Below are 12,877 nucleotides of genomic sequence, written 5' to 3' on the forward strand. Positions count from 1 at the left end.
GTGTCCACATTTTGACAAGTTTGTGTCCACATCAATATCCTACCCCTTCTCATTTTCCTTCTTCATTTACCATAGCCTCCTCTCCACTTTTATCCATCTTCTTCACCCATAACCATCACATCATCACTCTCTCTTCCATTCCACCCCAATTCCAACCACACAATGGTGGTTTTAAGGTCCAACTTGAGCTCAAGTTGCTTAATATGTTACTCAAGTGATACACATTATAAAATGTTATAAGGAAAACACAAAACAAAGTGATGCAACCTGTAACATCCCAAAATTTATAACAATATATACAATTGGACCATAATTTATACAATTCCCCAAAATTAATATATACATCATCACTTGGTTTAATTACTCCTCTAAGTTTCCATTGACCTTTCCCAACTATTTTGGTACAACAACCACCTATGCATTCCTCTGATCATGTATTATCATACGATCATTTTAAAAAGATAAAACCAAACAAACACAAAAGAGGAAAAGTAAAAGTAAGCTAATGTACAACAAAAAGTTTAGGTATTTTAAAAGGGTATTCACTTAATAATTATTTTATACTTCTATCGAAGATATCATCAACCCTTAGCTTAACTTTTGTCATCCCTCCATATAATTCAACCCATCAACTCATTCAACAAAATATTCATTATATAAATCAGTCCAAAACACAAACACTTCACATTCAATTAATCAAATATGAGGTATCAATCCACATGGTCCAACCTAATGGCTCAAACAATTATAAACCCAAAGCAGCTCAAACAACAAAAGTAATCTAGGTTTTACTTTCGGAAGACTAATGTATTGAATAAACTCACGAGACTCGGCACTTAACACACTTACTTCTAAAATATCCATATCATAATCATATCTAAAATCCCATATTATTCACCAAGTCATGATAGGGTTAACTTCATTGGCTCAATGAATATGATCCTCTTTCATATCATATCGTCTACTTTGTGAAACCTCATTCGGCTCTCACTACCTAGATATTCATCTCTATATGAGTTAGATACTAGTAGAATTAGGATAGTCTCACTAACAGAATCCCCTTTCTATATACTTTGACACACAAAGTAATATTTTCCTTTGAAATTAGGTACTTAAACTCATATCTCACACTACCAAACTAAACCAAATATAGTTCTTGAATTCCAATATTCTTAAGAAATCATCATCAGAAATCCCACAATTCAAGATCCTCTGCCCAACGTTATAAAATAAAAAGCTCATTGTGTAAATTACCCCAACACCTTATTGTTACCATCTAGTGCCCACGCCACAACAACTACGACATCCAACGACACCAAAGTCACGCCCAGCAGTAGCAAGTCAGGGGATGTTTTTCTAAAATGTTTAAAGTGGCACACAAAGGTCAGATATTTGTGTCTATAGGTGAAACAAAAATAAGAAAGGAACTTATAAATTTACAGATTCCATTAGTTGCAAAACACTTTTATTGAACCATCTTAGTTTGATCCAAAATAACATATCATTTCAATACATATAACCATACTAAAATTCTAGCCATCGATCTTTCAAAATTTAGTGCATAGAAGTCATTCTAAAGCTTTTTAGCCTTTCAAACTATCTAATAATGGTTTTCAAATCAATTCAGACCTCCTAAAGTAATTCAAATACATCAAAGTACTCAAAACCCAACCTTTATGGAGAAATAGGTTCAACCATAACATAATCCTCTCAATACCATCTGTATTGTACTTTGCCATGTTACTTAATAACAACCAAAACAAAAATTATTTTCTTCTTTTCAAAGTTCCACAATTCTAACATTTTCTTTTCTTTATCAATTCAACTTCTAAACAGTTTTGTATACCTTCAATCTATCAATATCAATCATAAATAAATCTAATATGTAATAATCATAATGCATGTATCCTAGATTTTCATTCATATAATTATCTATGGTATCAAATGAAGGAGGACTCATAGTAGGTGATTGTGAAGGAGGGTTAATTTGAAAATAATAACATATTGAGGAGGATGTCCATGTAATGCATAACACTTGTTAAATTTGTGGCCTAACTTGCCATGCTAGTTTCACTTGTAACATAATTTTTCGAGTTTGTAAAGCAATTGTGATCATCATGTTGAAATGCCAATGCATAGGAGTCATCAAAAGAAGTAGGTGTATCATTGATGAGTTGACTTGGTACACACAACAAAGTGGAACAAGTAGAAGTCAAATTGGGTACAACAAGTGAACCCAAAATTTGATCGCAGACTTGGGAGTATTTATTAGCAAGCTCGTGTAATGACAAAACTATGAAGAACTTTGATCGTTGCTCTATTTCTTGGGCAAGAGTAGAGGCATAAGGTAATAACACATTAAATTCATGAACAATAAAATGAATCTTACCAAATAATCAACCATGGAGTCCTAATTCCAAGGAGCAACAACATTGAAAAGATTGTGACAAATACCGTAAAGACGATGAGTATCATTGGTTATAATAATTTGACATATTCCCATACTTCAGAACATTTGTTGTAGGCACGAAACATTTGTTTTAAAAAAGAGTGAATGGTACCTTTAAGGACGATGCATAACTGAGCATCAATTTTCTTCCAATGAGAAACCTTGATAGAAGCAATAATAGTCACTTTATGAGTAGTATGATTAGCATACCCTAGACTCTCAAGCCAAATTTTAATGTCTGATGCCTAAGTTGCATAATTAGTGTCGTCTAACTTATCAACGAACAAATGCACATTGACATAGTTAGTATATATTAACGGTCATACACAACGTGGCACAAGAGGAATCAAAAGAACCCTAAAAATCCAAAGTGGTCCAATCAACACAACAAGGCCAGATCTAGAGAGAGGAGACAACGGTGAATCCAACGATGGTGATCAACACCAAAGATACACCAAAGATAATGACGGACACTAATGGTAATTGTGAGTCACTCGGCGTTATCTTGCCACGTATTTTAAACATTGACAACTAGTTGAATATTGGTTAAGGTAGACATTGTGTCATTAGTGATTTAAACGGCATTAGCGAAAAGAATAAATTGAACAATTTTTACAAAAGAAGGGACTACTTTGAACACTGAAAAAAAAAGGAAAGACCACATTGAACAAAACTTAGGGACTAAAATATGTATTAAGCATTTTTTATATATGACGTTCCATTTAAGAAAAAAGAAATCGTTCTTTACCATGAAGATTATCAAAGTAAAATTATATAATAGAATGAAAATGAATTTCTTTCTATCAATATGGTTATTTACATTAAAAATGAAATAGATAAAATTTTATTTTAATTCTATTTATTGACAAATTCAAGAATTTAAAAACCAGTCTTTTAATTATGTTTAATTTATTTTTATAGTTATGTGTATATTAAATTATGTACTATTCTTTATATGTAACAGGAGTTTTGTTTAAATTCATGTTGTTTTCAATTAGATAGACTTAAATTATGTAAGAGAATGTATACTAAATGAAGGGTTTGTTGACTTTGATGACGTTTTTTAAGGCCCACTAAACTCTGCTTTATCTGTATACTAAACTCGTATTTAAAGGGAAATATTTGTTCATTCATTCAATAATGATGTTGAAAAATAAATTACCAATTATTTTTTGGCCTGAAGTCCTCTACATTTAAATAGACACTTAGTAGGGTTATCGTATAGATCTTAAAATCGCATATCAATAAAGTGAACATACTCTGAATCATAAGGACGGTATAATCCACGTACACTTTTATTAGCATGCCACTTGAAATACTAATTTTAATGTTTTAAATTAATTTTAATATTTTAAAATACATTAAAAATAATTTTAATATACTATCATTAAATGATATTTTTAATGCTTAACAGAGGATGGTACCAAAAAGACCCAACAGATTCACTTCCAACTACCCGTTGTGAGAATATCCTCTGAGAAACCTAGTTTCTGGAATGTATTTTCAAGATACTTTTAGTGGTCTAAAAAATTGATTTTAAGTATTATATTTTCAAAATAATTTTTAAAATGCAGAGGGAGTATAAGAGGAAAAATATATGGCGTGAGATTAACAAACAAAAATGTATATTCCCAATATATGGAGAAATAACTTTACCTGCTGTGAGATTAACAAACAAAAATGCGATAGTAATTTTGTTAAAGCAACTACCAAGATTACACTTTGTTGAAATTATACTTCCACACAGCTAAAAAAATGCACATTATAATGTAATTCTTTAAATTAAAAGAACGGCTCCAAAGTTTCATATTGGGAATGATGAACATAATTTCCCAACTTTTTATACACCAAGTCATCGACAAAACCTATTTCAATGAAACTGTCTTTGTTTTTGCTTTAGAAAAGGCGAATCAATTTTGTATTTAAAAAATAAAACATTGTATATCAGCTAGTAAAGTGCACAGTAACTGAGCCACAGTCATTTCAGAGTATTTTCAGAAAGTATAGATATGATATACTCAGTATTTCCGAGCCAATAATTCGCAGGTTACTACATCGTCCATGGATGAGGCAGACTTCCCAGCACCTATGACAGGAACTATGTTGAAGATTGGCTCCTCGCCATTTTGAAGTTATTGTGACTCATTTCCGAAAGTTCAAAAAGTGCATTGCAGAACATAGATTGTAATACCTGCACTGACATTTGAAGGCTTTCCGGGATGTAGAACCTCAAACTCTGCATAAGATGAAACGAGAATTTGAAAAGTGCAAGAGAAACGATCAAGCTAATAAAAGAACACAAAAAGGGTGTGGAGTAAAGTGGAGCGCTGGCCTTTTTAATTTTTTTTCTTCAAATAATTATAATTTCTGGCAACCTTTTGTTATATCACCTACACTAGGCTCCACTGTCCCTTACTTNCAAGAGGAGACAGACCCCAAAAAATTGCGTGGATACCTTTTTAACACAAATGAACATGATGGACAAGGAGATGCATAAAATATCTGGATCTAGAAAGGGTGTTAATTAAAGGAAGGCACTTAAAATGTTGTGCTTCATCTCCATCCCCAAAGGTTTAACAAAACCAGGACAATTCAAGGTGGAAGTTATTGATTAAAATTGTAAAGAAAACAAGAAATGGGTTTCTTACAGACTGCAGAACTAAATTAGAACTAAATTAAAACCCAGACAAAGGAAGAATAGAATTGATCAGGTGTAATATTTTAAGAAATATACTAACCATTATATCTTCCCAGGTGAAGTCATTATCAGTCATAACTTTGTCAAGAAGATAAATGCAGAACTTCGAGATCTTCTCCATATATGCCTTAGGAAGAGAATATTGACCATTATTCACATTATCAGCAGGCTGGGAATCAAAACATATCTTCGTTGCCAGCTCACTTGTAATATTCAGTATAATGGCACATATCTTTCCAGAAACCACGCATTTCTGAATGCAAGAATCATGCCAATTTTCGGGCTTGAAACCCCAATAATGTGATGGTGTCTCTGATCTAGATCTTTCTGTTAATGCCTCAGGTACTGTATCTGTTCCATCCTCAACATAAAGAATAGGCTTTACTTCTACGGATGCTCTGGAAAGTAAAAATTGCAGATGCCCATGGACATAAATCTTGCGAGAATTTATAATAAATAATAATAATAATAATAATATAATAATAATAATAATAATAATAATAATAATAAAATAATAAACAAGGATTCAATAAAATCCTTTCTAAATCCTAATATCCTAACCACAAAATATGAAAGACGAAAGATAATCCAAATAAAAGATAAGACAATGTTCCATGTTCAAAGGAACCAAGACTGTACTAATATGGGCAACTTTATTTGAGTTGTGGTTATGTAGAAAACGATGTTATAAAAGAGTGCATCATTTCGGAGAAAGGAGACTTCAATTCTAACTCTAACTTTCAAAACCAGCTAATAAGATAAGATTTGCACTCATTTATATACTATAATGTGGAACCTTTCATACACACACACATCAAGGATTAAACATCTTGAACATGGAATTAGATATTAGTGGGTAATACAATAGTGACCCAATAGAGTAGGTGACACAATAAATCCAATAAACTTTGCTAAGATCTTGGTGTCATCTTAGAAAGTGGACTTTAATCCCACTTTAACCTTACAAAACCAATTTACAAGGTGAGATTTGCACTTGTTTGTGTACTATAATAGTCATATCTCTAATTGATATGAAATTTTAACATCCCTAAAACAAAGAAACCTAATATAAATAGAGTATGAGAGAGCTTTAAAAAAAAGGAAAAAGAATAGCAAATTATAGGTTCTAAATATATAAATGGTTGTCCTTCTCTTGTTGCAGATCCATGAAAGCGCAAAGGTTTATTGCTTAAACAAGCACAGTTAAGAAAAAGATGACTTAATGTATACCCTGCAGTACCTTTTAGGTAGATCAGGAACTAGAACATATAGGAACAAGGGATCCAACCCTTTGTAGGTGTTTGCTTCCTGCAGATGGGAGATCTTCATCTGCCTAAGAATTGTTTCTTGTTTCTCCTGAATATCGAGTCTCTCTGATGATGAAACACGTTTAGAACAATAAATAACAAAAACAATTGCAGAAGTTGATACTGAACAATTATAGCATTTAGCCACCGCTTCACTGTTTTTTAGTGCTTGTTCCAGTTCAACATCAGGGCCTCCCTGGCAAAGATTCATTGTAGGAGGATCAAGCCCTAATTGACCAGCCATGTGAAGTATACCCTCATGCAAGGTTGCCTGAAAGAAAACATTTGAAATGTGACAATGGTATGTGTATAATAAAATGTTAAAATGTTAAACATATGGACACTTTACGAGGTAAGCAAACAAGCAGAACTAGCACTATTCAATTAAATGATTACCATCCCTTTTTAATAAGGGCATCTAGAAATGAATCCCACTCTCAAGTCAAGACACATTGAATAAAGTAGAAATAAAGTTCAAGCAACTAAAGTATTAATTTGATTTTGGATTAGTTAATTTTGTGCTCAAAACAGCTTATAGTTATTAATCAGAGATTACAGCTAAAAAAGAAAGGTATTGGTCCAAATATTTAGGTACCAAGTAAGATTAGTTAAAAAAATCAAAATGAAGCTATTTTTAACTTGGGAAACTTTAAGAGCAAGCTTATAGAAATAGACAGAAGTTCTGCAAATTGTTATTTATACATACATACATACATACATATACATACATACATACATATACATACATACATACATATATATATATATATATATATATTAATGAATAAATGCATTTCACACTTATAAGAACAATAGCAAGGAATGAAATCTTTTTCTATACGCTTAATCTTTCGAATTAAAAGTTAACTCCCTTTAGGCGGACCAAATAACTTGGTATGAAAACAGCATGATACTCTTGGGCCAATAGCATAAATTTTGACATTAATTTTAACAAAACTAACTGCCCAATTCCTGTTTGAATTTTGTCACATTAAACATACACTAAAATCACTTTAATCTTAAATAAGCAGCATTCAGCCCCAAATTGAACTGCTTTCAGTTGTGTCCCATCCCAAGTCAACTTCCATAAACAGGATACAGATAACATGTACAAACTACTTGTTCTGATGATAAATAATTGGCTGCTGCTGAGAACAGTGTGGTATACCTGGCTGTATGGCCCAATGCAACTAGGTGCCCAACAGGAAATACTCTGCACATGCAAAACCTTTTTACTTTTATTGTTTGATACCAGAACTTCTATGTATGCGCTGCTGAAACCTGATTCTATAAGTGGCACTTGAACAGTACTCCGAGACGGGACGCCAAATGGACATTTCTCCTGTCTTATAAAATTTACATACGTCTCATTTGCCTCAGAGAACTTATTCATGTCATCAATATAAAGGTGAATATAGAGGACATTTTCCCATCCAAAACCAAGGCCCAATAACTGTGATTCAATTTTCCCTAAGACAATCCTCAAGTCTTCTTGCAAACCTGCACTAAGGAAATAAGACAAAGTTGGGTCAAAGAACAAAATATTGTGAAAGTAAGAGGTAAAACAAACTGATTTAAAAACAATAGAAAAAGTAGAGAACTATGACCATTGCATGAATCTTGCAACCAGAAACTTAAAGAGAATGTGCCCTTGTTATTTGTTCTTGAGATGTTAAATTTATGTTCTATGCCATCCACTGTGTCGGCTCTATAATCTAGAGGCTTGTATGTGGCCTCACATCCTTCTAGACTGTCGTGTACTTCATACACAGATCCTAGTCTCTGTGTACAAATGTCATGTATGTTGTCTTGCAATTTTAAATGCTGAACATCAGCTTTAAATTCCAAATGAAATGCCAAGGGATGAAGGATTCCAACAGGAGCTATGGCATCGGAAGAGTGCATCACAACTTGATGTTCATCAAGCACAATGCGAGCATTCTGAAAAATGTAATGAATATAGATAACAGAAGAAAACAGAAGAAAAATATTGATAATAAATTGAAACCAGTATTTGGTAGAACCATAAAACTGACATCAAATGAATGAAGGAAAATCAAATATGCAAGATTCTCCAGAATAATATTTGGTAGAACCATAAAACTGAAACCAAAATGTACGAGTGAAAAAGTTTGACACGTGCCAACTAAAGATCAAATGGACAATGGTCAATTCACAAGTTGGTGCACAAATTAAAGCGCGAAAGCAATAAACCACAAAAAGTGGTTGTATGAACTTACAGAGAAAAGAGGACAATCAAGAGTTAATGTTTCATATTCCCCTCCTTCACCACAAACATTGATTCCATATAATCTGGAAAAAGAAGATACAATAAAGGATAGGGTGAAATAAATACATGAAAAGACAGTAGAGTCATTTACTCTAGAAACTTAAAAAGTATTTAAACAGATAATACACAAAGAAAAAGGAGGGAGAATAACTTCTGACATACTCTTTCAATTTATGTAAATAAGCAGTTAAGAAGGCTAATTCTTTACCCAAGTGCTTTGCAGGATCTAAACCCATGGCAGCTACCTTCAAGCATGATGAAACATTAAATTTAGAACTATCAATTATTCAAGTACATTACAAAAACAAGTTTAACATATTTCTTGACTTGAAGAAAATGTTTTCAGATGTAAAACTTTTCATTTTTGGCAACATGCAACTCACCACAATATATTCAAACAAACCTCATTATTTTTAAGATTGCATGAAATCATTACATTAGCATCCATGCCATCAATTGATATTAGAATGACATGATGCTCAATAAAGCACAATTTGATTACTCTGCACAAATAGTAAGTAAAAAACACAGAGGAGTAAGAGCAAAGCAATCCCCTCCCATTTTACAAATGAAAAAGAAAAACCACACAAAGCAATAAGCATTAGAAACAAAGTTAAACAAGTTATACCTTCACGGTTACAGCTACAATTCCACTTTTAATCTGGCCAGGACCAAATTGGAGTCAGAATTATATGAACAATAGAGAAAATTAAAATCCTACTACACAATCACATACATGTATGCTATCAATTATGGTGACAATAGTCCAAAACACTGTTTACCATTTCCTGGAGAAGCAATGACTGATCTTGTTTCCATAAGTATGCCAAAGAAACAAGGCCTAACCTTGAACAAACACTTTCCACCCGCAATCTCTGATAGTCAGATGCAATGGCTCCAGAAGACACTGCAGTAACTGAGGGTATCTTCCTTTTCACTTCACGTAACAAAGTGAACAGGTCTTCGACTTCATCACCTTGAGTTTCTTTGTAACCAAGCTCCTGATGCCTATTAAGAAATTAGCACATGAAGGTTTATACCAAACGTTACAAGTTAAGATGGTTTAACAACGTTATAGGTCATAGCTTAAAAGGTTAACCAACAAACAGTCATTAGAAAACATAACTGTTGAGGAGATTAATCAAGATAGAAAAGGGTGGGAGAGTGGGGAATTATTCTAGCAGATTATCAAGAACCTACTGGGTAGAAATGCTAGTTTGAATGCTCAAAAGGTACAATGGTATAATTAATCTAAAAATATATAGGAGAGGATACATTTAAGATACATATATAGATATGTATATAAAATCATAAAATTAATAAATATATATTTGAAATTCTGCAAATCCAAACTAAACAATTTAGACATTTATAAACAAAAAGGTTTATAACCTATTGTGATCATAAATTACTTCTTATTGTCTATGAATAGGAATAATACCATCAATCTCAATCCTTTCTTGAAATCATCAACAAGTTCCACTTTCAGTTCACCAAGGAACATTGTTTTTATGTTGCTCTGACTCATGTACTTGTATTAAATTTCATAAATTTTTACAATCCTGGAATACTTCACCTATACATTTAAGGAAAGTATTCAAATATCAGAGACTATTTGTATCGGATATAAATACCTAAAGCAAATTAAAGTGTGGGTGCCTCATTGTTGTCAACTATGCATTGTGGCAGCAGAGTAGCCTCGGGACATTATTCCAAACTTGTAACAGAGCATTTGTGGCAGCTACCCAGGAAACCACAGTCATTTCAGTGAATATGGTGGATAGAGGGAAATCCCCTCTTTACCCCTATGCTTGTGTATATGCTGAACCGTTTTTTGGGTGGATTTTTTCATATTTCAGTCTACATTTGAAGCATAGGATTCATCAGAGCTCTCTTTCTCAGAGGCTTAAAGTTGCTCTATTCTATGACTTCTGTTATTATTTACTTATGTTTAGCTTCAAATTATGAATTTCAGTCATTAATGATTATTATGTTTCCCCTTTTGGATACCTTTTAGTTTTGAGCATTTAAATATTTATAGTTCAAATTATTTACTATTCATCTTGAAACTTCCGAATAGCACCATCTGCCCAGTACTTGTATCACGATGTTGCAGATTTGGGGTCAGTCACTCCACACAGCTATTTGGTATTGATAACTATAGAATGTGAATAGGAGTTTAATTACCTTTAATAAACTAAGCTAGCCCAACCTGATTTCCCTTAAATAAAATAATTCGTTGTATCAAAAGATTTGTAATTAGAAGGCTTGCCTTGAGGAGCCTTGTATTCGCCTCCTGAACAATGGCAATCCCATGCATTCAGCATACCTGACAATAATTTGATGTCCAACCTGTGGAAAACATTGAGCAGTCCATTTTCATTTCATACATGAATGGAAACAACACTTTCCAGTAAATAACTAGATACGAGCAGAGGTCTAAGATGGTGACTCTCTAACAATTAAGTTCGCCACTTCACATTTTTTAAAAAAAATCATGTAATACCAGAGTGAGAAGAAATAACAAAAAATTATGAGGAAAGTAATTCCTATCCAAAAGACAGCTTGAATTACAAAGGACCAAATGAAATTTCAAATTCTAATGTTACAAGGAAAAATACAATAATTCCTAATCTCATTCAATTTGCTTAGTTTAAGAAAACCCTGATGTAACAGCAATGCTAACACTATCTGTTATCTCATTGCTTCTTCAGTTACAAAACGCGTATAAAAAAGAAGTCCGTTTTGTTTTCAATTTTAACCCACAATAAAAGTTAGTAGAAAGTTAGAAAACTGAGCAATGGAAATAACAAAAAAGGAAAATGGAAAAGAACCATACAGTTTGGTACATGTAACTATCGAGCTCGTCCACGGAATCATCAAGCGGCATCAAATTGGCCAATGCAACAATCTATTGTAACACCAATTAGAACAGATAAATACATCAAATAGATAAAAAAAAATGTTTCGGGAAAATAGGAAAAAAAAAACCTCGTGGCCATAGTGAATAGCTTTCATCATGGCATAGCAACTGTCTTTGCCGCCGCTAACTAGCGCCACCACCTTCATCGTCGTCGCCGCTTACACCACTGAAGTGTGTCGTTTTAGGGCTCCACTGAACGAACAGAGCAGCACTAAAACGCTGCGTTTGCTTTTTTTTTCTGCTTCCTCATAGTTTATGTAAGCTTAAAAATAAATTACTTTAAAAAAATGAGTATTAGTAAATAATTCTTATAAAAAAGAAATTACTTAAATTTAATTATAAGGATTAAATACGCTTTCGTTGACTTTAGATGTAATAAAAAAAAAATAATGTTGGAATAAATTATAGTTCTCTCAAAATCCTAAGTTTACTAAAAATAGAAAGTGTAGTGGTAAGAAATGTTTAACGTGGCTTTCATTTTTTTTATATTAAAACAATATTGGATAGTAACATGAAGAAAGTCCAAGAAAATAAAACAAATTTTAAAGAAGTTAAATAAAGAGAATCTTCCATAGTATCAACAGTTCAGGTGTTTCTTAAAGACATGTCACTCTACTATCTAATCATGAATTACTTTTCATTATAGATGTCACAAATACGAATTCATAAGCCTACACATGCTTTTCAGGAAAAGTTTATATTGGCTTTTGTTTTTACTTTTGAAGGAAAAAGTCCATATTTATTTCTCCTCTTGAAATTAAATTGATATAAATTTTTTATTTTTATTTTGTTAAATAATTATAACATCCCAAAAATTGTATCAAATTTTTCGAATGATTAAACATTATAATATGATAGAACAGTTTAAGAATAAAAGTAAAGTTATAAGTTTACAGTTAAGATTCATAAGATGATAGTATATAGAGCATACAGTCATCCAAAATTGACCATAAATTTAAAACTTTACTTACAAAGGATGTATTTCAAAATAGATAAGTTAACTAAGAATGATCCTAACACTAGGCGGCTGCACCTTCTTCATTCTCCAGTGCTTGCTCCAAGGACACATCATCAGCTACTGCTCACATCCAAAGGATTGAATGATCATCGCAAGGGGGAGGCAAGCACATACAACACACACAATGCAAGGGTAAGCTATGAGTCAAAACGTGCAAGATATCATATAGAACTTAAATGTAGCATACATTCA

The 12,877-nt window shown here is 32.4% G+C and overlaps 1 protein-coding gene across 1 annotated transcript; it reads right to left on the minus strand.

The window, feature by feature from the left end:
- Positions 1–4,205: 4,205 nt before the first annotated feature.
- LOC106753982 (diphthine--ammonia ligase) lies at positions 4,206–11,903 on the minus strand. Its single transcript, XM_014635902.2, has 12 exons — positions 11,736–11,903; positions 11,584–11,655; positions 11,017–11,096; positions 9,527–9,752; positions 9,373–9,405; positions 8,907–8,989; positions 8,695–8,767; positions 8,062–8,395; positions 7,623–7,954; positions 6,388–6,725; positions 5,188–5,545; positions 4,206–4,685 (listed from the first exon to the last, which is right to left on the minus strand). Exons 1-12 carry the CDS (start codon positions 11,811–11,813, stop codon positions 4,548–4,550), a joined length of 2,145 nt encoding a protein of 714 aa, XP_014491388.1. The 5' UTR covers positions 11,814–11,903; the 3' UTR covers positions 4,206–4,547.
- Positions 11,904–12,877: the final 974 nt, after the last annotated feature.

Source organism: Vigna radiata, unplaced genomic scaffold, assembly GCF_000741045.1.
Source record: "Vigna radiata var. radiata cultivar VC1973A unplaced genomic scaffold, Vradiata_ver6 scaffold_7, whole genome shotgun sequence".
NCBI classification, from domain to species: Eukaryota; Viridiplantae; Streptophyta; class Magnoliopsida; order Fabales; family Fabaceae; genus Vigna; species Vigna radiata.